The 24,964-nt window shown below is 42.1% G+C and overlaps 1 protein-coding gene across 2 annotated transcripts in view; it reads left to right on the top strand.

Annotated features, from left to right (window-relative positions):
- TEK (TEK receptor tyrosine kinase) overlaps positions 1-24,964 on the top strand; it is a 95,333-nt gene that overhangs the window by 59,237 nt on the left and 11,132 nt on the right. Inside the window, exons 9-17 of one of the 2 annotated variants that reach the window (XM_087869605.1) lie at positions 1,565-1,709; positions 6,998-7,159; positions 8,310-8,444; positions 12,800-13,087; positions 15,357-15,656; positions 17,676-17,827; positions 19,480-19,690; positions 22,079-22,189; positions 24,247-24,437. In XM_087869605.1, the coding sequence (XP_087725731.1) occupies positions 1,565-1,709; positions 6,998-7,159; positions 8,310-8,444; positions 12,800-13,087; positions 15,357-15,656; positions 17,676-17,827; positions 19,480-19,690; positions 22,079-22,189; positions 24,247-24,437 (1,695 nt within the window). Of the gene's footprint in view, positions 1-1,564; positions 1,710-6,997; positions 7,160-8,309; positions 8,445-12,799; positions 13,088-15,356; positions 15,657-17,675; positions 17,831-19,479; positions 19,691-22,078; positions 22,190-24,246; positions 24,438-24,964 lie in introns of both variants that reach the window. The other variant, XM_045780755.2, reaches the window with a different exon arrangement.

Below are 24,964 nucleotides of genomic sequence, written 5' to 3'. Positions count from 1 at the left end.
CCCCGCGCTACAGGCTGGATTCCACCCTGGGCTTGCATCCCCCAAAGCCAGCGTGTTATTACCTTGGACAGAAGGCCGGGTCCCTGGGGAGGTAGAGCAGTCACTGCCGCCTGGCCAGTGCCACAGGGCAAGGCTGGAAAGAGACCACCGCAGCGGAATTGATGAAGCTGAGTGCCCACGAGAGCACTCATCCCGCAGAACTTTCCGACTGTGGGGGTTGAGAGATACGTGTCAGCCTACGCAGCTCTACTCCTCTCCGTATATCCCCCTGTTCTAACTTCTCGTATCAGGAAGAATGGGGTGGTCTTGTGGCCACCAAAGGGTGTGGCAAGGTGTGGCCACGTGAATCAGCAGGAGATTCTTGTGTTACCTACCACGGGCTATCAGGAAATGGAACTTTGATGACTGGTATACTTCTATTGTGTTCTTTGGAGCAAAAATTAGCAGAGTATAAAAGAAGGGAGTTCAGCATAATTTGGTTGATTCTAGATAGATCCACTCCCACACTTCCCATTCAGAAACCATAAACCATGGAATCCCCTGGATCTGAATACATTCCTGCCCCCCCCCCCCGACCTCGTCACTCTGCCCTCGTGGCTGGTGCTCAGCGTGGGTTACGGTGCTGTTAGAGCAGTTCTTTGCTGGAAAGGACTAAGCAACTTTTCAATATGTTGCCCTTCTCTCTCCCAACAATCTCACATGCAGCACAAACCAGAGTTTCCCAAATTTCTCTGTGTCACCAGAGATCCTCAGGAAGTTGATGTATTTTCGTATCTGAACATTTTGAAATGGTTATCTTTTTTTTTTTTTTTTCCTCTCAAAGATGACTGAAAATCAACCTGACAAGAGGGTAGATGCGCGTGGCCTCCCGGGGGCAGGATATATAGAATGTGCCATTACTGCTTTCTATGATGTTCCTGATTCCATTCAAACAGCTCATTAGGTAGTGAAGCCAATTGACAGCTTCTTAAAATCTTGTTGGCCTTTTTCTGAGTTAATGGAAGTAACAGCTACCGTCTAGTGAGGGTCAACTGTGCTGTAGACATGCTGCTTAATATTACCTGTCCCCTTTCTACAGAAGTAGAAACAGGCTGGGTGAAACTGAGTAAGGAATTGGCCAAAAGTGGCAGAGTAGGGATGTGAATTGCCGTCCACGTATCTTCAGAGCCCTGATTTTCCCCCACAACACTCACTCAATAGCTCCTCAGTTATTTTGGGAAACCATTTTGTCCTCTCACCCCAGCCATCTCTGTACGAAACCGGGAAGGAACAAATGTTACCAGAGCAGTTTAAAGGAATTAGATTCCTAGCCTGTAAGTGTTTACCCCACACTCCCAAACACACAAACACAACAGCAGGATCTGAGAGGGCATCAATCCAACATAAACTTTCAGGGTTACTACAATAGCTTGGGAAATAAGCCAATGATTATACTAGCATTGCATTTGGCTTCTTAATCTCTCCTAGAAAACTTCTTATCAAACAATGAGATGGGGTCAGTGTTATGGACCTTTCGTGTGTTTATGCCTCCCTAGAAGCTTTTATTTGTATTTGACCCTTCCAGCCAAAAGACTTCAACCTCACGAGTCATCTGTCAGTGGCCACATTCACCATCCACCGGATCCTCCCCCCTGACTCAGGAGTCTGGGTCTGTAGCGTGAACACTGTGGCTGGGATGGTGGAAAAGCCTTTCAACATCTCTGTTAAAGGTAAGCTGTGTTTTCTGGAGGAAGAGCTTGCGTCCTCGACGCGCTGTGTTTACGTGCCAGTGGGTGCTGCCCCCAGACAGAAGTGTTATCTGAACACGAAAATGCCTTCTGGATATTTTCCAGGATACTATGCCTTGAAATTTTTTTATATGCATGAAAATGGAAAGGAGGGATTAAGTAGATGACCTTTGGAGTCACGCAGCCCTGGCTTTGATTTTTGTCCCTAATAGCTAGAAAGCTTGTGTATAGCCCTGAGCACTGAATTTAACCTCTCTGAGCCTTCCTTTATTTGAAAATAAAGCTTAGTTCCTCTACAGCTCAGGGTTACTGTGAAGACTTGTTAAATATGCATAACACCTAGAATTGTGTCTGGCACAACATGTCTAGTAGTGTTTATAGAACATGAAAAGTTTGACTTCATCATTGTTGCGACTTCCTGTTCATTATTGTACAGAATAATTTGGAAAATACTTTGAGAATTACTCACTTATTATGAAGCCCAGGCTATGCTATATAATGAACATGAATAATTTTTTTCACGTATTCAGCATTGTGAATATTCTTCCTGCTATGAATTAGTATTTCAAAATTCACAGTAATCCAAGTAGATGGGTACCCATTTGTGGCTTGAGGGGGAGAAGGAACACGGAGGTAAATCCAAGTTAGCTTGGCTGGTATTCATGGATACTGCAAGGAATTTTAAATTTGGAAGTTTCTCATGAACCTGTTTAGACAAAAACAGCTAACAGCTCTCAGATATATTTTGTAGGAAGGCACTGGGCTAAGTACCTCACATACCTCATCTTATTTAATTATTATAAGAACTGTGTGCAATAAATATTGTCATCACCACTTTACTAAAGTGTTTAGTTAACTTGTATAAGCTAGCACATCTGTTAAGGAGTAAATCTTAGTTTTAAACCTGGGTCTCCTGACTCCAAATACTGCACCATTTTTTCTAAACTATTTCGTTTTCTGAGTCTCCCATGTTAAAGTTTAGGAAGCAAGATAACCAACGTTGACTTGTATTTTACCCATTTTGTTACTTGATTAGGAATCTTTGGGCTATCCAAGAGGTAATCTCCGTAAATGAAATAAATTTAAATGCCCAGATATAATCTTTTTTAGAGACCGATCACAACATTATGCTAAATACAGCCTCGTAGACTGGGATTCTCTACCCTGAACATCCACAGAAAGTGCCACGGAATCTTTAATGGTTTTTTTTTGATTACTGGAAAAAGCCCTAATCTGTTTGATTCAGTAGAATCTTCACATGATCAAAATAATTTCTTATATCTTGCATGTTCTTGAAAGGAAGGAAGCGATATGCAGACAAGACAAATTACCTTATTTTTAAGCTTCTTGGAATGTTTGCTGCCCATGGAAAATAAAGAAGTCAAAAATAAACCATGTTGCTAAGATTCAGAAGAGTCAGTGGTTCTAATTTTTATTTTTCAGTGGAAGACATAGCACAGAACATGAACACATAGAAGCATCTGTAATACTGAGTTATTGATACCCCTTCACGTCATATTTACTGATGTATATAAAATCGAAATAGCCATTAGGCAAATTAATCAGTGTCTTTAATCATAGTATTTTTTTTTTTAAAAAAAGATGCAAGGCTTTTGCTGCTAGAATACAAGTTGGTACAACCACTTTGGAAAACTGAAAATATATTCTAAAGTTAGCAAACACATACCTGGCAGTTCTCTTAAATATAAGCTTAAAAGAAATGAGTGTATATGTTCAAAAAGACATCTTCCATGTTCAGAGCAGTTTTATTCATGAGAGCCCCAAACTGAAGCTAACCCAATTACCCATTCACATTATAAGGGATAAATAAATTGTAGTATATTCATACCTAATGGGTTGCTAGGGCTGCCATACGGAGTGCCACAGACGAGGTGGTTTAAACAACAGAAATTTATTTTCGCACGTTCTGGAGGCGAGGTAAGTGACCAGGGTGTCAGCAGAGTTGATCTCTCCTGAGGCCTCCCTCCTTGGCTCACGAATGGCTGCCTTTTCCCCGTATTTTCACACAGTCTTCCCTCTGTGTGTCCTCATTTAATCTTCTTATAAGGACAACAGTTGCACTGGATCAGGAACAACCCCAATGACCTCATTTTGACTTCATTACCTCTTTAAAGACCCTGTCTCCAAATAGAGTTACCTTCTGAGGTACTGGGGATGAAGACCTCCACATAAGAATTTTGGGGAAACACAGTTCAGTTCATAACATCATAAAATGGAATATTAAACAGCAATAAAAGAGAATGAATTTCTGCTGCAATATGGATATCACAGATGTAATAAAGAGCACACGAAAATACATGCTTTATGATTCCATTTATACAAAGGTAAAGAACAGGCAAAACTAACTGATAGTGACAAAAGCCAGGGTAATAGTTCGCTATTGACAGCAAAAGGGCACAAGGGTACCTTCTGGGGTTGGAAATGTTTCCTGTCTCAGTCTGGGTAATGATTACATGGGTGTGTGCACAGGTAAAGTCCCTCGAGCTAAATACACTTAAGATTTTTGCACCTTATAATATGTATATCTCAATACAAATTACTAAAAGACAAATAAGAAAATGATAAATTACCAAAAGAAAGCTTTTGGAGCAATTTGTTTCACGCTTATAAAAGTATCATTTTTACAAGATCCTGGCATTAATAGCTACAATAAAACAAGCGTTTGCTGGTTTAAACAAACAGGTGGCCTTATTTGATCATATAAGGGAAGCATGACTTAATGAATTTACTCACAGAAGTGCACTCTTCTCAGAAACTGCCCTAAGTAAAAACACAGGCAGAATCTGAAAGATTCTGTGTTACATAACATACATCCTTGGGGAGGAAAAAAAAACAGGTATGCATTTTTAAGAAGGATGGGCTGATGCAGCTCCAGAACCCACTAGAAATTCAACTGACAAACATTTATGCAGCACCCGTAAACCTACATGGTTTTCGCCCTAATGGACTTTAGAGTCCATTGCAGTGCCTTACAACATGTTGATCATTGTCACCGCACCAAGGAGCCCCTTAGAAATTTATTCCCAACTCTCCTCCCATCATCATAGAATGTTAATATCATGAATGTACTGCATATCTGTTTATGTACTGTGGCCCTTTGGAAGGCCACAAATCATTGTAATATCTGAGGCTTTTTCAATCCTACAAGAATTAATATTAACCTACATGGGGGGTGTTATTTCACCCTATTGAGAATACATGGTCTTTGAGATGGGCAGATTATTCTGGATTATCTGGGTGGACTCACTCTAATCAGTTGAGTCCTTAAAAGCAGAGAATTTTACCTACCTATCTTCAGAAAGAGATATCACAATGGAAGAAGGGTTCAAGATCCATGATGTTGTTGACTCTGAAGATGGAGAAAGGGCCACAAGCCAAGGAATATAGGTGATTCCTAGAAGTTGGAAAGAACAAGAAAACATAGTCTCCCTTTGAGCTCCCCCTACTAACATCTTGATTGTAGCCCAGTGAGACCCATGTATGACTTCTGACCTCCAGAACTGCAAGAATAAATTTGTGTTGCTCTAAGGAAAAAAAAAAAAATACACACACACACACACACACACACACACACACATACATACATAAAGAGAGACAGACCATGCCTAGAGGAAGACCAATATCAAGTGATCACACAAAATATCTAAGAATAATAAACTGTGAAAATTGCAATGGAGGAGGAAAAAAGTAAGTTTTTTGAAGCCTAACTGATGTTCCGTATAGCCCCTGTGAAGAAATCACATCAGAGCTAACTGCTGAATGATCAGTTGAGAAGTAACAGAGAATGGTGGGAGGTCTGGTGCCTTGCTTTCAGGAGAACAACATTTACATAGAGCCCAAGACAGAAAGGAGCTTGCTGCATTGTTAGTTGGATGAATTGAAAGGTCAGTGGCTGGGTGATGGGCATTAAGGAGGACACATGATGTGATGAGCACTGGGTATTATAGGCAACTAATTCATTGAATACTACATCTGAAAGTAATGATGTACTCATTGGCTAATTGAATTTAAATTAAAAAATTAGAAGAAATAAATGTCAGTGGCACTGGAGGGTATTGGGTGAGGGGAAGAGGAGGCAAGGGCTCAATCGTGCAAGGACTGACAGGTCATGAATTTTAGATTTTATTCTAAACATGATGGGAATCCATGGTAAGATCTTGAGCAGAGGAGTGATCATATTTTAAGAAGTACTTTGTAGATAGTGGGTTGGAGGGGCGCCTGAGTGGCTCGGTCGTTAAGCGTCTGCCTTTGGCTCAGGGTGTGATCCCGGCGTTCTGGGATCGGGCCCCACATCAGGCTCCTCCACTGGGAGCCTGCCTCTTCCTCTCCCACTCCCCCTGCTTGTGTTCTCTCTCTCTCTCTTTCGCTGGCTGTCTCTCTCGCTGGATGTCTCTCTCTCTCGCTGGCTGTCTCTCTCTCTGTCGAATAAATAAATAAAATCTTAAAAAAAAAAAAAAAAGATAGTGGGTTGGAGGGGCAAGAGCAAAGCTAGGAGATCACAGCTCAGGCCACTGCATTGAATCTGAACAGGGAACTCTTAAGAGTGATACAGGAGACTGGGGGAGTTCTCGGGCCCTGAGACCTCAACCACCAGCCGGTGACAGGTTCTTGACTTCCTCAGAAAGAACTCAAGGAATCAGAGCAGAAGAAGTTTTATTGCAAAGCCAAAATACACACTGAAATGGGATGGGCAGAGTTCAGGTACAGGCAGATACAGGATCTGAGTTGCCCTGCGTGGACGCAGAGTTTTGCTTTTTATAGGTAGTCATAATGAGCAGGTGATATATTCTTCGAAGGTTCTGGGAATAGGCGTATATTTCTAAAAACTGCATATCATTACGCATGCTCTATGGCAGCTACCATGCGCAGGCGCAGTCTAGTTTTTCTCTTACAGATACTCCATAGTCAAGATGTACGAGGAGTACTCTAGGACCCCCAGTGGCGGAGTCTTGCTTTGTCATTTGCCTGCTAACGGTCTGTGCATGGGCGCCATGGGCTTGAGCAACAACAGGATGCTTAAGGCCCTGAGCAATCGCAGAGCTATCCCAGGGTTTACTCAGTTGTCACAAACAGTCTGTCCGATGTCAGACTCGGCTCCCTGTCTTTTGTTCCTCGTGCAGTTACCCGGTGTTTCCCTATGTACCTGCCTCAAGGGGGTTTTGTTGGAAATGTAAGGTTACCCCTCCTCTATCCTCACCAAAGTACGATAATCAACCTCCAAAGACTAATCTGTTGAAAATTTTGTTTAGTTCTTCCAAAGCCCCTGAATGCCCCAAATGTGATTGACACTGGGCATAATTTTGCTGTCATCAACATCAGCTCTGAGCCTTACTTTGGCGATGGACCAATCAAATCCAAGAAGCTTCTCTACAAACCTGTTAATCATTATGAGGCGTGGCGGCATATTCAAGGTAAGGTTTGAACAGGAAATACTCCAGCTAAAAAAGTGGCACCAGGGGAAAAAAATTCCTCAAATATAGAAGCACAGAAATCCTCTCTCCCACTCTCATTCCTCTGCCCCAGAGTAGGGGCTGTAGCCAAGGATCCCATTTCAGAGTTAATAACCTACCAATCCTTTAGTCTCACAGTGCCTGTGATTTCCTAAAAAGGGTCCTCTGTGCACTGTATGTAGGTAATTGAGGAAGTTACAAAAAGGAGAACAAAAGGAGGTTTTGGCTTAATATTAACCCAGCTGACCTGGAAATGTGGAATTAAGTCATGGCACTGTTACTGAGCCCTTCACATTCTCTTGGAGACTGAGCCAAAATTCAGAATCCTAGTGACTTAAGTTGCTGTTGACAATATCAATGGCTAGGTTTTATTAAAAAGCAGCTTTTTTTTTTTCATATGGTGGTAATAATCCATCGTCACTTTCTGCAAGTGGACATCCACAACCTGTTCTTCTAAGAACTCTTAAACAGCCCAATTTTTTTTTCTTACCAACTGGAAATTTATCGTATGGTAAGGCAGTACTTTTGCAATACCCGTGGAGAACAGAGCCTGGCTAAAGCAAATAGCTAAGGACAAAAGATGCATATACTATTTGTTTATGAGATCTATTTTCAATTACTTCAGAGGCCTCCATTTGTAAATGGTATGACTATTACAAAGCTGCTCTCCGGTCTTTGTAAGCAAACCCTCGAAGAATCTCTTCTGTGGATAGCCTGATTGTAATCACTATGTATTTAACAACAGTGACAATTAAATTATAGTATTTTAATTGAGATTTCCGCCCCTTAAATCTAATTATTATTCTATATAGTTGAAGATTTGTGTGGTTTTACCCTACAAATGAAAAGTCAAAAGCCCTAGAGCAGAAGTGATTAAGTGGCTCAGAGAGACTTAAATTAGTGTGTACATCGTAACCTGGAAACTTCCTTAAAAAGGCCTCATTTTCCTTATGTTAGGAATGGTGAGGCCCTGAAGGGGGGGTTGCCTATTTCACTTAGAGATTGTATTTTTTAAAAACCAAACACTAGTTCACATCACAATAACAACATTCCACTTTAAACAATGTGCAAGAATGCCAGCTTAAGTTTCCTGAACTTTCCCTCTTCTCAGTGACAAATGAGATTGTTACACTCAACTATTTGGAACCTCGCACAGAATACGAGCTCTGCGTGCAGCTGGTCCGGCGTGGAGAGGGCGGGGAAGGGCATCCGGGACCCGTGAGACGGTTCACAACTGCTTCTATCGGTCAGTGGAAGCAAACAGCATTTATCCCTGCGCTGGGTGGGAGGGGGGAGGAAGGGGAAAGAGGAAGGAAGACCAGGAAGGGTGGTGGTGGGCGAGTGGGTGGGTGGGGATGCAGGGGGAAGGAGTTTGCTTTTGAATGGGTGGGAAAGTGACAGGAAGGTTGGCAGCTTGGAGCCAAACAGTTCTTTTATTTGGGCTGCACTCCTGGTCTATGTCCCTGGGGGAGGGTGTCTGCAGCAGTGTGGGGACAGAGGAGGAAGCAGATGAGCCTTCAGGAAGTCAGGGCCATCCCTTAGGAGTTGGGATTTACTTAGCAGCAACTGCTTGGCTCCTGAGTTTTACCAACAGCTTCCTGTTTCCATCTTAAGGGCCTAAGCCAGACTCTTGCCACATAATGTACCTCAGAAATCCCAGTTTATTTATTTTTAAAACTAATTTCTAGTTTTTCAAAGTAGCTCATGCACAGAGTTAAAACATCAAAAAGGATGAAAGGCTTTTATCTAAAGAACAGCAGACCCCACCCCCCAATGCTGCCTCCTACAGGCAGCCCATTTTACCTCCTTAAGCTACTTTTTTTAAAAATGTTTTTTTATTATATTATGTTAGTCACCATACATTTTTTTTATGATTATTTGTCAGGGAGTGAGAGCACAGGCAGGGGGAGTGGCAGGGAGAAGGAGGGAGATGGAGAAGCAGGCTCCCCACTGAGCAGGGAGCCCCATGTGGGGCTCCATCCCAGGACCCTGGGATCATGACCGGAGCTGTAGGCAGACACTTAACCAACTGAGCCACCCAGGCATCCCCCTGAAGCTACTTCTTGTTGTGTATATGCCTCCATGTTTCTAAATCAGTGGTTCTCAAATATTAGTATCCATAAGAATTACCTGGAGAACTTGTTAAAACAGATTTCTGGGCCCCACCCCCAGAGTTTCCAATTCAATAGGTTTGGGGGGTGGGGTTGGGCTCAAGATTTTGCAGCTCTAAGAAGTTGGCAAGTTGTACTTGATGTTGTCGATCCTTGATCCATACATTCTAAGTAATACGTGTAGGGATATTTCTTTGACTGAACAATTTTATTATTGATTGCCCTTCTATTGTTAATTGAAGGTCCCTTGAATTTGTGACGTTTCCTTGACACTAACCTAGGCTCCAGCTTTCTGCTACCCAGGTACCCCTCTCTGAAACAAGGGAGTAATCCCTTGTAAAGCTTGCTTTTCTAGTGTTCACCGTGTCTTACCATTTGTTACTGTCTTCTGGTCAACACTGTATAGTTTTAAGTTCACATATATTTAATTCATATCACTTTAAAGGGTAAGAATTATCTTCCCCATTTTATAGATTAACAAGTAGCATCTCAGAGTGGTTCATAAATTGATCTTCAGACTTCACATCTTTTTATTTCTCCAATTTTTTTTTTTTTTTTTTTACCTAGGAGCCCAAAGATACCACTTCTTTATCCCAATTGGTAAATTTTCCTGTTCTCGGTCTAATTCCTAAAGGGAGAAGGATCTAGAATGAGTGTGCTCTCCTGCAGGGGTGTTGCATCCCTAACAGAGACTGCCCCCTTTGCTCATCACCCCTCCACCCCCAGTTTTCATCTCACCAGCAGCACCCTTGAAGAACCAAATAGAACTCAAGAGCTACTCTGGTGCTTAGAGAAGCAGTGTGAAAATAAGGGATGGTTCCCCAGGAACTCCCCAGGTAGCAAATACAAAAAATAACACCAGAAACTGTAAGTTAGAAGATGAAGGGATCCAAGGGGCCTCTGCTGTGGTCAGGTTGCTGCTAAAAGGCACATGGTAGTTAATTCTTTCTCGGGCCGGTGTTGATGAATCAAAGGGGAAGGTCATAGTCTGACTCAGATGGAAAGTATTTATGGAACAGATCATAAAACACTTGACAGACCCACACGGTACTGTCTTCAGCACTCAGAGTATGTTCCAGCCAGGACGTATTTAGAAGTCTCTTGGAATATTTCAAAGTAGTTCTCGGGGGTAGGTGGGGAGGGAATTCTTGAAGGTTCTTGTTTTCCCATCATTTGAATTTTGCTGATGTTTGTTTTTTAATTCATCTGGCAGTTGCACTATTTATAAATGTGCTGATTTACTGGTGAAGGCCAGGAGGCCAGGGAAGAGATCACACTCTGAACACAGGCAGAAAGAGGGTAGGTAGGGAGGGTGGAGGGTAAGTCATGTTCCTGAGGGAAAGGAAAAGGGAAATGACCATTTATCGAGTGACTCCTCTGTACCGGGCCTGGGCTTAGGAGGGTTACATATATGCTCCGAAACATCAGTTCTCCGCTCTGCTTTGTCATTATAAGTGCCCGACTCCTCTGGGCGACTTCTTTGGAACTTAAACTTCAGAGATAAGCGAAAGGAGTTACCATCACCTCTTTCAATTTGTAAAGGTTGTAGAGAATAATAGCTATTTAGAGTAATAAATGTATTAATATTAAATAGTTAAAATAATGATTTTATTTGCAAAGGCTGCAGAGAATTATTATTGCTTTAGCATAATGTGAAGCGAGTTGTGAGACCTGATTGCTGGCTCTGCTTAGTGTAACAGCAGTCGGAACTGGCCTTGGAAGTCTCCGTCCTGGTCTATGGAAACAGACACTTTCTCTTACCTCTAACCCGAAAGAGCTGTTTTTCAACCTTTTTTCCCTCCTCCTCTTTCTCTCCCGTCCTCCTCCTTCACTTACTGCCCCCTTTAGATATCTGTGTCCTTAGGACAAAAGAGACCTTTTGTCCTAAGGTTCTTCAAGGGTGCTGCTGGTGAGATGAAAACTGGGGGGGGGGGGGGTGGAGGGGTGATGAGCAAAGGGGGCAGTCTCTGTTATAGATGCAAAAAAATGAGACAAAAAAATGTCTCTTTTGTCCTAATGCCTCCCCCGTCATGAATTTTGATACCATAGATCTGTTTATATACTGTGGCCCTTCATAAGCCATTGTAATATCTAAAATGTTCTCATATCCCATGAACCAGTTTTTGCCCCCTTAGGGGGCAATAATGTCCCCACTGAGAATGCATGAGTTAGAGGATCCCTATTCTATGTTTTGAAAATACTTAATATCTGGAATTGAAAAGTCAATTTACTACTATTATAACTGAAGATACAGAGTCCTTCTGTGCCCATTGACACAAGATAAGACAGGAAGGGAGGAAGGGAGGGAGAGAGGAAGGAAGGAAGGAAGGGAAAGTAGGTTATGTAAGAGTCCCTGACTCCTTCTAAGCATTTTCACATCCATTATCCCATGTGCTCCTCCTGAGTCTGAAAGATAACTAATTCCATTTTGTGTTACATGTGAACTTGGAGAGCTTATGAATTTTTCCAAGGCCAAAACTAGGCATGCTCCTATCTTTTTCATTTCAAAACCCATGATGTTTCCATTCAGGCACCTGTCTGGTAGCCCAGGTTCTTGGCCATGGCAGCGTGTGGTCATAGCCAATACCTAGCTTTGATCAGAGCAGGGCAAGGCCAGGCCCTACACCACAGCTGTTCCAGTGTTTGAAATTCTTGCTATGGGGAAGTAACCCTGAAATTGTAGAAAATATATTGCTCAAAATCGTAACCAAAACACTGAATAGTTACCCACCCATCCTATCCCACAAACTTGGAAAAACCACTGTTTTAATTTTTATCAGTTTCCTCCCTATCCTTCACCAACTGTAGCCATGACTTTTACATGCTGCAATCAGAATTTTTTCTCACGTAGTATAAATATTTTTACCGGCCTCCTATATTATTTGCAATGATCTATTTCAATCCATTGGATGGTTATACCATAATTTATTAAAGCATTTTCCTATTTTGAGCATTTAGGTTTCTTCTGGTTGTTTATTATCATAAGTAACACCGTAACGAATGTCTTCAGGCACTTAGGTTTTTCTCTTCCTCTGGATCATTTCTTCAGGATAAATCCCTGGTGTGGTCAGCTTTATAGGGCCAGAGCAGACGGTCATTTCTAGGGCTCTTGAAAAATACTCCCAAGTTGTTCTTTAAAGGGTTCCTGTGTTATAATTATTCAAACTATAAATTAGAATTGTTATAAAGATTTGCAATTTTGATAGAGAAAAAGTCTGACGTGGCTGCTAGCTTGTGTTTCTTTGATGGTTTGTGAAGTTGTGTATTATTCTAGAAGCCAAGGTTACTCTGTAAAGCTGCCTTTTGGGGCTGTTTGTGCTTCACCCGAAGCAAAAATCATGATCTAGGGGCACCTGGCTGGTACAATCGATAGAACATGTGACTCCTGATCTCAAGGTTTTGAGTTCAAACCCCATGCTGGGTGTAGAGCTTACTTAAAAATAAAATAAATCTTAGAAAAAAAAATCATGATCTTTCTGGTTTCTCCCAGGTCTCCCTCCTCCAAGAGGTCTCATCCTCCTACCGAAAAGTCAGACCACTCTAAATTTGACCTGGCAACCAATATTTCCAAGCTCGGAAGATGACTTCTATGTTGAAGTGGAGAGAAGGTCTGTACAAATGAATAGTGACCAGCAGAATATCAAAGTGCCAGGCAACCTGACTTCAGTGCTGCTCAACAACTTACAGCCCAGGGAGCAGTACATAGTCCGAGCCAGAGTGAACACCAAGGCCCAGGGGGAATGGAGTGAAGATCTCATTGCTTGGACCCTTAGCGACAGTAAGTAACTCACATGGCCCCAGGCTTGCCTGAATGATGTTTGGCTACTGCTGCTTGGACTTAGCTACCATCAAGTCAAGACTGTTTGCTAGATATCGTAAAAGGCAGTTAATTGTGAATGGAAGCTAATTAGTGCCCCCATCCCAACACATTCAACCATTTAAATAACCTGTAATATATAAGAAAGCTCCATGTATTTGGATTTGCAATAGTTCATGCACGACTGTGCTAAATTCACGTTTCCTTGGTATGGAGTTATTTATTAAGTAAATTAATAACACGAATAAGGTTTTCTAGGGTATGTTTAACTTGTTATGGGACAGGTTTCAGTTTCAGTTTTCTTCAGACCCACAGATGCTGGTTAATCAGATAGGTCTTTCCTAATCTTAAAGGCCAAATGACTCTGCTTGAAAAATCTTCATAGTAGATAATTCTTGGGGCTACAAAATATATTTGAGAGTAATAAAACCTCTTTTCTTTCAAAATATTCTGCAGTTAAGGATTTTTTTTCTATTTCAGATTGAAAATTAGTTGGAAGTTCTTGGGTTTCTTGGTAATATTGAAAGTTTTTCATCATTAAGCAAAGAGTTCTGTTTTGAATCACTGCATTAGAACTGTGTCTGCGTATTCTGGAGTCCTTGGAAAAATTAAATATGTCTTGGCCACACCGACTACCACTTAGGTTAGGATCATGGGGTCCCTTGCCACACTCGGTGTCTGAGGCTCTCTTCTGCAGCTGCATGTCCACTCGCTCAGTGCCAGGTGTAGAAACTGGCCTTGTGTTCCTCCAGCCACTCTCTTGTATCAGTGACATGTGCAAGTTTCACCTGCTTCGTCAGTATTCAGGGAGTCTTCATCATCTTTTTAAAAATTCTGTGAAATTTAAAAGTTACAGAATAGTGCAAAGAATAATACAACAAACACCCGCATTCCCACCACCCAGAATGAACAGCTGTTAATATTTTATCATATTTGTTTTCAGCCTTTTTCTTGATTTGTGGAAGTAAAAGCACAATACAGACAGATCACAAGCCCCTTGGACTGTCATCCCTACTCTCATTCTATGGCCAGCTCCCCAGAGACAACCCAATTATGAATATGCTGTGTATCTTTCCATTCAAGGTTGAATCAGGTCAATATGTTAGATTCATCCACAAGTGCAAATATGCATACATACCATTTTTTCATCTTGATTTTTGGAGTAAACACTCTGATTTCTACCTTATCCATGTTCATTGTTTAGATCTGACATAATCTTTTCTAACTTCTGCGTAATATTCTATGTTATGACTATATCGTCTTATTTATCCATTCCCTTCGAGGTGGACATTTAGATTGTTTCCTCCTTTCCTTTTCCTTTTTCCTTTTCCCTCCCCTCCCCTCCCCTCCCCTCCCCTCCCCTCCCCTCCCCAACTCTCCTCTCCTCCCCTCCCCTCCCCTCCCCTCCCCTCCCCTCCCCTCCCCTCCCCTCCCCTCCCCTCCCCTCCCCTCCCCTCCCCTCCCCCCCTCCCCTCTCCTCTCCTCTCCTCTCCTCTCCTCTCCTCTCCTCTCCTCTCCTCTCCTTTCCTTTCCTTTCCTTTCCTTTCCTTTCCTTTCCTTTCCTTTCCTTTCCTTTCCTTTCCTTTCCTTTCCTTTTGTAAACTATCCCAAACAAAAATGCAGTGACCATCCTTACACCTGTCTCCAGGAGCATAGGTGTGAGAGCTTTCCTAGGGAATATGTCCAGAAGTAGAACTGATAGGCAATGTTTCTCATTCAATGTGTCTGATGGCCAGGAGTATATGAGAGTACCATTTTCCCTACATCCATCTCTCTCTATATTCTTTCCCTACATCTATATCACTCGATACTGGAGATCTTTCTATTTTTCATAATCTCAAAGGTTAAAAATGGTGCCCCACCATTAATTTCAGTTTTCATTTTCTCGATAACTAGCAATGTTGGGTATCTTTTCTTGGGCATTTGGATTTCTGCTTTATGATGTATTTGTTGATACACTTTGCCCAATTTCTACTGGTTGTAACAGAATTTGATGTCTTAATTTAATGCAAGGATGAGGAAATATGTGATGGTATATGTGTTGCCGTTTTCCTGTCTTGTGCCATTTTGTCAAGTCTCCATGGAGTCTACTTCCAATTGATTGGAATTACCACCCGAGAAAACACATATTTGCCATTCTTGGTTTATGAGCTGACAGTAAGTATCTCTTAAAAGCATAATAATCTAAGAGATGGTAGTGTAACTTAAGTGATTTTTTTTTAATTTCTAGTTCTCCCTCCTCAACCAGAAAATATCAAGATTTCTAACATCACAGACTCCTCAGCCATGATCTCTTGGACAATCTTGGATGGCTATTCTATTTCTTCTATTATCATCCGTTATAAGGTTCAGGGCAAGGATGAAGACCAGCACATTGACGTGAAGATCAAGAATGCCACCATTACCCAGTATCAGCTCAAGGGTCTAGAGCCTGAAACAGCTTACCAGGTGGACATTTTTGCAGAGAACAACATAGGGTCAAGCAACCCAACCTTTTCTCATGAACTGATGACCCTTTCTAAATCTCAAGGTTGGTAGAGTGGGGTATTTACCTAGAATTATTTCTGGAGAGTATCAGAAAAGCCCCACTATCTTAAGATATTTACCTCATATGTATGTCATATGACATAATTCATTTGTCCAAATAGGCTTCACCATCTCTAGATAGGTTCTTAAAATGAAAATGCCCCTGGTAGGGATACCCTGTTGATCCATTTTCTTTTAAGTCTTAGACTAAATTAGCCCATTTGGTCTGCAATGGAAGCTCTGAGGAATGTGAATTTGATTCCATGGAAAAAAGAATGTGGAACCTGCTTCGAGAAGGCAGGCCTGTGCGGGGGGCTTCAGCTGGAGGCCCCAAGACTCAACTCCATTCTTTGGCAAATGAATTCCTTTTTTAGCTTGATGACACTACGCAATTCTAAGTTGTTTTTGGTTTTGGGCTTTTTGTTGTTGTTGTTTTTTCTTTTTGGATCCGAGTTACGGTGTCTCCACATCCACCACTAACCCCCCACTCCAGTGAGAGTAAGCTTTTCGAAATAGATGGAGATCCCTCAGAGTGCTAAGCACACGATGCCCAGTGTTCGTGACTGATAACACCAGTCGAATGTAGTCAAGTGAACAAGAGACCAGGGTGGGCGGGGCTGCGACTCCTGGAGCGCCTTCCCTTTGAAGTCTGTCTGCAATGGCACCTGCAGCCCTCTGCAACGTGCAAGGGAACGCGGAGTGACATTAGATGGGAGGTGTTGCAGATTTATAATCTGGGCTAGAGTTCATTCTTACGGAAAATCTTATAGTAGTAAATAAAAACTTGATTTTCAAGGGCTACCTAGGGCTTAAGAAATAAAATGAAACATGCTTTATTTTCAGGCTGATTCTTTGGAATATGTTTGGAATGTCCGAGGACTGATGAGTCTGCCAATTACAGAGAGTTGGAGCTTTCAGTTGACCCTTAATAAATGCATTGTTTTTACAATTATTGGTGTTTTAGTAAAATGTATACAGGCCCTAAATCCAAACTATACATAAATACAAACAGAAAAGTTAAAAACAAGACATAACAAATAACAAAATCCTCAGCATTCTGTTCCAGATGTGTCTTTATGCACCCTTGCTTAGAAAGAAGGAAAAAGAGGGGCACCTGGGTGGCACAGCGGTTAAGTGCCTGCCTTCGGCTCAGGGTGTGATCCCGGTGTTGTGGGATCGAGCCCCACATCAGGCTCCTCCGCTATGAGCCTGCTTCTTCCTCTCCCACTGCCCCTGCTTGTGTTCCCTCTCTCGCTGGCTGTCTCTCTCTCTGTCAAATAAATAAATAAAATCTTAAAAAAAAAAAAAAGAAAGAAAGAAGGAAAAAGAGAAAATCAGAAAAGAATACTTGTAAGTAGGTAGGGTCATGCTCTTCATACTGTTTTTCAGAAAAATATGTTTTATTTAATTTTATTTGAATTTAAATGAGGGAAAGAAATGGGTTAGAGCAGATTCTGTAATAGTTTATTTTGACTTGAGCCCTAAATTTAATGTTTTTTTCTCTTCTGTCTTCCCTCCTTCCCCTCCCCTTTTCCTTCATTCTTCCAATGGTATTCTTAGATTTTCTACATTAGCTTTTTAAACAAGGGGGAAAAAAGCAAAATATCTTATAGACTCTAAGCTCAGCATCTTAGATCTCAAGAGCTTTTCTACTTGGGGAAATTATGCAGGGAAGTTTAGCCACTTTCCCAAAGTCCTGTGTCTAGTTAGTCATTCTCACTGTTACTTGATAATGTGCTACTGGTTGGGCCTCTACTTGGAAATAAAAGTGGGGGAAATGGTAATAACTAATAATTAGCACTTTTCCTTTTTTTTTTTTATAGGTCTTATAACAACCCTGTGGGTCAGACTTTTTTTCCATTGAGTTTCAGAACATATAAACAAGGAGCCCAAGTTCCCTTAGCAATTAGGTGGCAGAGCCAGGGCTGCCATTACATTTCCGTTATACCGCGATGTCACCCATAGATGGTCTTGGACTATCTCTCCTAAACTAACCCTGCTGCTTCTCTCCTGTTCTGCGCAGCACCAGCGGACCTTGGAGGTGGGAAGATGCTGCTTATAGCCATCCTTGGTTCTGCGGGAATGACCTGCCTGACGGTGCTGTTGGCCTTCCTGATCATGTTGCAATTGAAGAGGGCAAATGTCCAAAGGAGAATGGCCCAAGCTTTCCAAAACGTGGTAGTGCCTTCTCTTCCTACTAGCTAATAAGTAAAAGTCTGCATATATGCCAAATCTTCACTTTAAAGACATGGACCAGGAAGTATGCCTGGGTGTCTCAGTTGGCTGAACGTCCGACTCTTGATTTCAGCTCAGGTCCTGATCTCAGGGTCGTGAGTTCAAGCCCCACATTGGGTTCCATGCTGGGTGTGAAGCCTACTTTAAAAAAAAAAAATGTGGACCAGGAAATGTACTTGTAAAGCAGATATTTCCCTTAGTCAGGTCTTATCTTCTCTTTCATTTCCATTATGAAATGGGAGATAAACAACATGATTATATAATCTGTTGTCCAATCCTGAATGATTTTGAGAGTGAAAATTGCTCTTAATAATTATCTAAGAATCCAGGGTTAAAACAGAACTATTGCTCTGCCACAATGAGATGTATGGTCATTCTAGTGATAAGTCACCAAGGAGACCAATCTTGCAATATAAAGAATTGAATGCTGTTGCTAAGGAAGGACATGGGTATAACCAGACCTCAGTGTGATGGGTAGCGATGTATTGCGCTAGGCAAGTTTTCCCCACATTTCCTATTTCCGGTTCCCATTTTCTATTTCTTACCTCCCACAGTCTTATTACCCCTCATATATATGTGTAACATATATGAATTTTATGTACATGTGTGTCTCTCCATTCCTTTGTGCCCATCAGTCTGTCATCATAGTTCTTAATACCTGGCACTGCCTCATTCTTTCATCTAGAAATTTTGACTAATAACCAAGGTTTACAAAATCATACCTGACCAGTATACACCCCGAGTCCTTTGGTATGCTAGAGCCTGAACGTTTCTCTAGTTTGTGATTTCAAGCTCTGTAAGATGAATTCGTACCCAACTTTATCAATTCCGTGTATAGAACATTGAGGACAGTTACACAGTCCAGATGAGGTGCACTTCATATCCACAAATCCCTGAGAGTCCCCTCCTTGGAGGACAAGGGGAGCTTTGTTATCTGACTCCATGCCGGAGCTGGCTCAACGCAGGCTGTCACTGGAAAGGAAAGACCAGCAAGGGGGCTGGGAGTGCTGGAGCTTTGTCATGGTATGTCAGCAGCCTCTCAAACTCAGCAGAACAGGTGATGCTATGTTGGGCTTTACTCTAAGCCTCTGTCATGCTGGGGCCAGAGTCTGCTCCAGAGTGGGCTTGAGAGGGTCTAAGGTTTAGGATAAGTCAGAGAGAGTGAGTCAAGAATAGACCAAGACAATGCAAGGAAAGCTCTTGTGGAGGCACGGCCTGTTACTGCCCCCGACAGGATCTCTGAGTTCTTTTCCAAACCAGAAGTGAGCACCTGCTCGTTCCGCAGCTCAGCAGAAACTCAAGTGTGACTAACTCGGGGTCGTGCCATCCTGTGGCATACTTGCTGTTACTGCCCTCTGTCTTGCACTCTGCAGACATTGCTGATCGATTGGAGCGTGCCTTTCACCTGAGACCTAGAATTACCTCATGCAGCCCTGTAGACAGCCTGTTAGATGAAACCTATTTCCATCTGCATTCTAGAATTAGATAGACAATTTCTTGTTTTACTGGTATGTATATAAGCCAGGAGTATTTATGCACGTTAGAATTATGAAAAATCCTGACACAAAACCCTGAAAAAATTATTTCTCCAGAGGGAAGAACCAGCTGTGCAGTTCAACTCAGGAACTCTGGCCCTGAACAGGAAGGCCAAAAACAACCCGGATCCTACAATTTATCCAGTGCTTGACTGGAATGACATCAAATTTCAAGATGTGATCGGGGAGGGTAATTTTGGCCAGGTTCTTAAGGCGCGCATCAAGAAGGATGGGTTACGGATGGACGCTGCCATCAAGAGGATGAAAGGTCAGTGCTTGAGATCAAGTCAGCATTTCACTAGGGTGGGGAGAAAACTTGACTTCCTGTCCAATCTTTCCGCTATGGTCTTACATTATTTAAACAAAAAGTTGGCATGATGTCAAATACAGCTGTTCTGTGCAGCGGCAGGTGATAGTTCCTTTGAGGTCAGCCAGTGATAGGATCAGGACACAAATACGAAGGCATGAGCTGTTTAAATGCCACTGTCTTGACTCGTTGGGATGTGAGAATACAGATTCTCTGTCACACACTGCTAACTTTAGGGGAGCGCTGCTGTTTCTCTTGATGCGATGGTTCTCAAAATTGAGCGTGTATCAGAATCACCTGGAAGGCTTGTTAAAAACAGACTGCTGGGGTCCACCCGGGTTTCTGATTCAGCCAGTCTGGGGCAGGACCAGAGGATTTGCATTTCTAATTAGTTCACAGGTGATGCTGATGCTGAGGGTTTGGAGACCACACTTTGCAAAACACTGTCTTCGTGGATTATCTGCATCAAAGCTCCTGGAGACGTTGTTAGAAATGCATCTCCTCGGCTTCTCCCACTGTCAAGTCCAGTGTGTGTGAATTTCTGGGGTGACATGTGAGAATCTGTGTTAACAGGTGTGTTCTGTGATTCTTCTGTACACTCAAGTTTGGAAACTACTGATCTAAGGTCAGAACAACTCAGTCTTTTCCAGTTGTGTTCATCTCAGGGCTGCTTGGTGCCTGCCCACTTACCAAGATGGCTAGTAAACATCTTCTGAGAGAGCAGAACGACTAGTTCTCTGGCGGTCCGAGCTGTGTTCTCTTCTGTGTGAAGGAGCAGTTGATGCGTGGCTTCACTGTGAAGCCGCGGTATTGCTTGTACGGCATCTGGGCTTGGAAAGCCGTGTGTCAGAGCAGGGAATGTCACTAACTACTGTTGTTGGTCGGCCTCACAGAGCGGCCTCTCTAAGGTTGCTGATAGGTTTTCCTTTTTGATGGCAATATTGAGCCTAAAGTTGGAATTAACCCCAAATCTCCTTAAATCATTCTTGACAAAAAGAAAATAAAATTGTGTCTGTACTTAGAGATAGTATGTTTGAAACACACACACACACACACACACACACACACACACACACACACGAACACATACAATCTTGCTTACTTTTCCAGAAATCTTTTTTCTGTTTTGCTACATTAGTCATGCGAGTTTTGGGGAACAGTAAGGATAGTATGAGGGAAAAGGTGTAGAATCTTGTAAAGCCAGGGCTTTTAAAATTTGGCCTGAGCCTGATTGTCTCATGCCCATGTGAAGAGGTAAAACAGCTTAAATGGGGCATCAGGGCGGAGACTGTCTGATGGGAGAGTGATGCATTCAAAGGAGGACAATTACCGAAGTAGGGAGACAACCTCATTATAAAGAGCTTCATTTTAAAAATGCTCTCAAGGCACTGACCCTCAGGCTTCTTGTGGTATGAACAGGGTCTCTGACCTGAGATTGCCTACTAGTTAGTTTTATGGGTACCCTTAGCCCATATGAAACATTCCTGTAATTTCCAAGCACATTCAGGCATGCACAGGGCTACCAGCACCCGACTGTCCCCTTCTCCCACCTTTCCTACGCAATGTTATTTTTCAAAAAACAGTAAGAGCACTCTGTCACTGATCAAAGCTGATCAGTTTGTGCATCAACCAGAGAGAGCCTTCCCTTCGGCCTGGTTGGTACCTGGCTGTTCTTCCTCTGATCCAGGTGCTAATGGAGAGGCAGGATGAAAAGAATAGAAACAAGCACGATTCAGTTTCCTGACCACCAAGCACTTCTATAAAAGTGCTGTTGGATTTGAGTTTATATCTTAGCAGGACTGATTTGTGGAAAAGCAAGTTAAAATTATTGTAAGAAAGGAAGGTGTGTGCATTCCTTGTGTTGTTGCTCTAAACTTTGGTTCTCTTGCTCAGCATATTAGTTGCTGGACAGCGGCTTCCGCTAGAATAGCTAGAGTCTTAAGTGGAGGCTGCTCCATCGCTACCAGCTCATTTCATGGGGTATTTGAGAGTTTAAACAAGGAAAAGTTTAAAGCAGTGGTTCTCAACCAGCGGTGGTTTTGCCCCTTGGGGGGACATTCAGCAGTGTCTGGATACATGTTTGGTTGGGCTGCTGGTATCTAGTAGGAGAAGCCAGAGATGCTATTGAATGTCCTAACGTGTGCAGAATAGCTCCCAACAACAAAGAAGTATTAGCCCGAAGTGTCACCAGTACCAAGTACCCTCTGTAGAGTAATCTCTGATTTCTGTACAGTTTTCCAGACCTGATGGTGACTCAGTGCCTCTGAAGGTCCTCTGAAGGGAGGAGAGGACAGTTATTTCTAAAGAGGTCTAACAGAGAGGGATCACAACTCTTGACTTTCTTCCCAGAATATGCCTCCAAAGATGACCACAGGGACTTCGCTGGGGAACTGGAGGTTCTCTGTAAACTTGGCCACCACCCAAACATCATCAATCTCTTGGGAGCGTGTGAACATCGTGGTAAGATGCTCTTTTCCTATCTTTCCTGCCAGATTTTTTTTTTTTTTTTGAAACGGCACATTCCATGTTAAAATCAGTAAAGATAATAATCTTAAGAATGTTCCCCATCTTTTTTAAGTTGCAGTTTCAATCCGAATGTCTAGTCCCATTTATAAATTGTGCTGAGGTTTGGCATCTTTTTGGAGGTAGGCCCCGAGGTTGGATCGTTGGCCTCTGATGTAGTTCACCATTCCTGCTCAAAGGTACCCACGGTTGCTGCACACTCCCATCCTTGCTGATCCAGAAGTTTCCTCAGCTACAATTGCTTAGGAAGATTGGGGGAGCCTTCAGCACCAGGAAGAGAGAAGTGCATTGGCTCTTCTTAATTGCCTACCTTTTGCCCTCTAAACCCAAGACACTGATACTTTGAATGTTAAATCCTCGAATGCCAACAATCACCTGCAATGTGAAAGCACTGGTGATGGTTAGGATAAAATAATAACAATAATAAGCTTATATCTGATTGAGCTTTATTTTTTCCCAAACCATTACTGGTACAATTACGGTGGAGATTTACAACTATCCTATGTCGCACATATGCTTGAAGTTCAACTTCTGTTATTAATGCAGATATTATCGAGTACTTCTGTGAGTTGACTTCTGCATGCTGTCTGGGCGTATGTTCTGCAGCCACACTTACACTTAATTTCTCATGGAAAAGTTCGCTCCCGCAAAAAAGCTCCACACAGCAATTATTTACAAACTTGACAACCTCTTGTTGACTTTGCAGCACAAACAGCAACAATAGAAAAGAGACTACTTCCTTTTCCTCAATTTATTAAACTAAAAATACTGGGGCTTCAAACAATATATCATTCTGTGATCCAATAAGGGTATAATTCTGAAAGCCAGATCATGTCCCTTAGGTTAAATAATGAAGTAATGACATTTATTTTTGAGCTATTTCCTGAAAAGAGTAATCAGCATGGAACAGCAATAAATGAAAGCTAAAAAAAAAAAAAAAGAGAGAGTAACCACCACCAACAGAAAACTATCTATCTTTTAAATTTTTACCCTGTCATCATCTTAGCACATAATTGGTTGGCTCTTAAAGTTTATAGTTCAGTAAGGAATTGAGAAAGCATCGAGGTGTATCTTGCCTTACAGTACAGTGCTAGGATTTTTTTTTTTTTTTTGCCCAGAATTTCAATGTCTTAGAATGTGTTTGAAGTTCAAAATCATTTGACATTTTAATTTTAAAAAACGTTATACCAAAAAAAATTTACCTTTAAAAGACAGTATAACCACTCTACCTTTCATTGATCCTAGAGATCAATGTTTTTATGAAAGATTAATTTTATTTTAAAAAAGAAGAAAACAATCTGGAATAAAACCAAGACAATGGACCATAATTTCTTCAAGCACCTGTTGCTTTGTTCTTCTAAAAGTTTGAGTTTTCTGATTTCTCTAAGCAAAACGCAATCTCTGACATTAGACTCTGCTCACCAGTGACCTAATCAGCAATAGAGTGACTTAGTATGAGTTTTTGGGAAGGAGTAGAAGCAGGAGAGAGAAAGTTGCCTGGTGGCAGTCCTTCTGCCATGAATACGGAATCTTTTTTATTCTTCTTTTTAAAAAAATAATCTCAAGAAAAGCTAGAGACAGACTGGAATAATATGCTTGACTCATATTAGTTCTCAATGAATATTGAATAAAAATAAAAGGTGATGTGGACCAGCTATCCTAGATCTTCTGGAGGCAAACGTATTGATTTCATTCTACTCTTCTTACTGAGTAGGTGAAAGCATTCAGGAAGTCTCCATGTTAGTCCACATGTGGCAGGACAGAGGGGAGTGGGAAAGAGGGGACCCTGGCTTCAAGCATGGTGCCCTTTAAGCATGGCAGGAGCATGGAACTTCTCTTCCTCCTGTTGCCAGTGTTCCCAAGGTTGGTACTGCTAGACATGTTGCTTTTAGATATTGAGTTTTATAAGCAGTTCCCAGGACCATAGCACATCTCAGAAATTTCACAGCTGTTGAGGGCCACTGAGAAGGTAGTATCTCTCCCTTTCCCCACAGGCTACCTGTACCTGGCCATCGAATACGCCCCCCATGGAAACCTCCTGGACTTCCTGCGCAAGAGCCGAGTGCTGGAGACCGACCCGGCATTCGCCATCGCCAACAGCACCGCCTCCACACTGTCCTCCCAGCAGCTCCTCCATTTCGCAGCAGACGTGGCCCGCGGTATGGACTACTTGAGCCAGAAACAGGTTTGTTGTGAGGACCTTGCTTTGGACATTTTTCCTTTGAAATTCTCTCCAGAATCAGAGTTGAGTTGAATTTCTACATTTTTCAAGTCCTCCTCCCCAGTATTTCCCCTTACAGTCTCCCTACTTTTTATCTCTTTGTTACTGTTCTATTTATATAGAAGTTAAAGCCGAACCCTTTAAAGGGTTGAATCTCAGCATAATGCGTTTGGTGAGCTGCCGTGACCCATCTTAGCCTCATCTGGGTCCCAATGATGCACCGTAGCAGAGGACTTACGGCAACAGGAAGGTTTAGTGACTGGGTTTCTTTTCTTTCTTTCCTTCTTTCTTCTTTTTTTTTCTTTTCCTTTTCCTTTTCCCTTTCCTTTTCTTTTTTCTTTTCTTTTCCCCCTCCCCTCTCCTCCCCTCCCCTCTCCTCCCTTTTCTTTTCCCCCTGAAATGCTTCTCCCAAGACATGGTGGGTCTTTGGGCAGAATCCACTGAGGATTTTGGAGAGGAACTTAAAGGGAATTGGATTCCTCTCTTGTCTG

Source organism: Ursus americanus, chromosome 18 (assembly GCF_024610735.1).
Source record: "Ursus americanus isolate L20-20 chromosome 18, mUrsAme1.1.p, whole genome shotgun sequence".
Classification (NCBI taxonomy): Eukaryota; Metazoa; Chordata; class Mammalia; order Carnivora; family Ursidae; genus Ursus; species Ursus americanus.
Note: the sequence above shows the minus strand (reverse complement) of the source record. Positions and strands in the feature narration are given on the sequence as shown.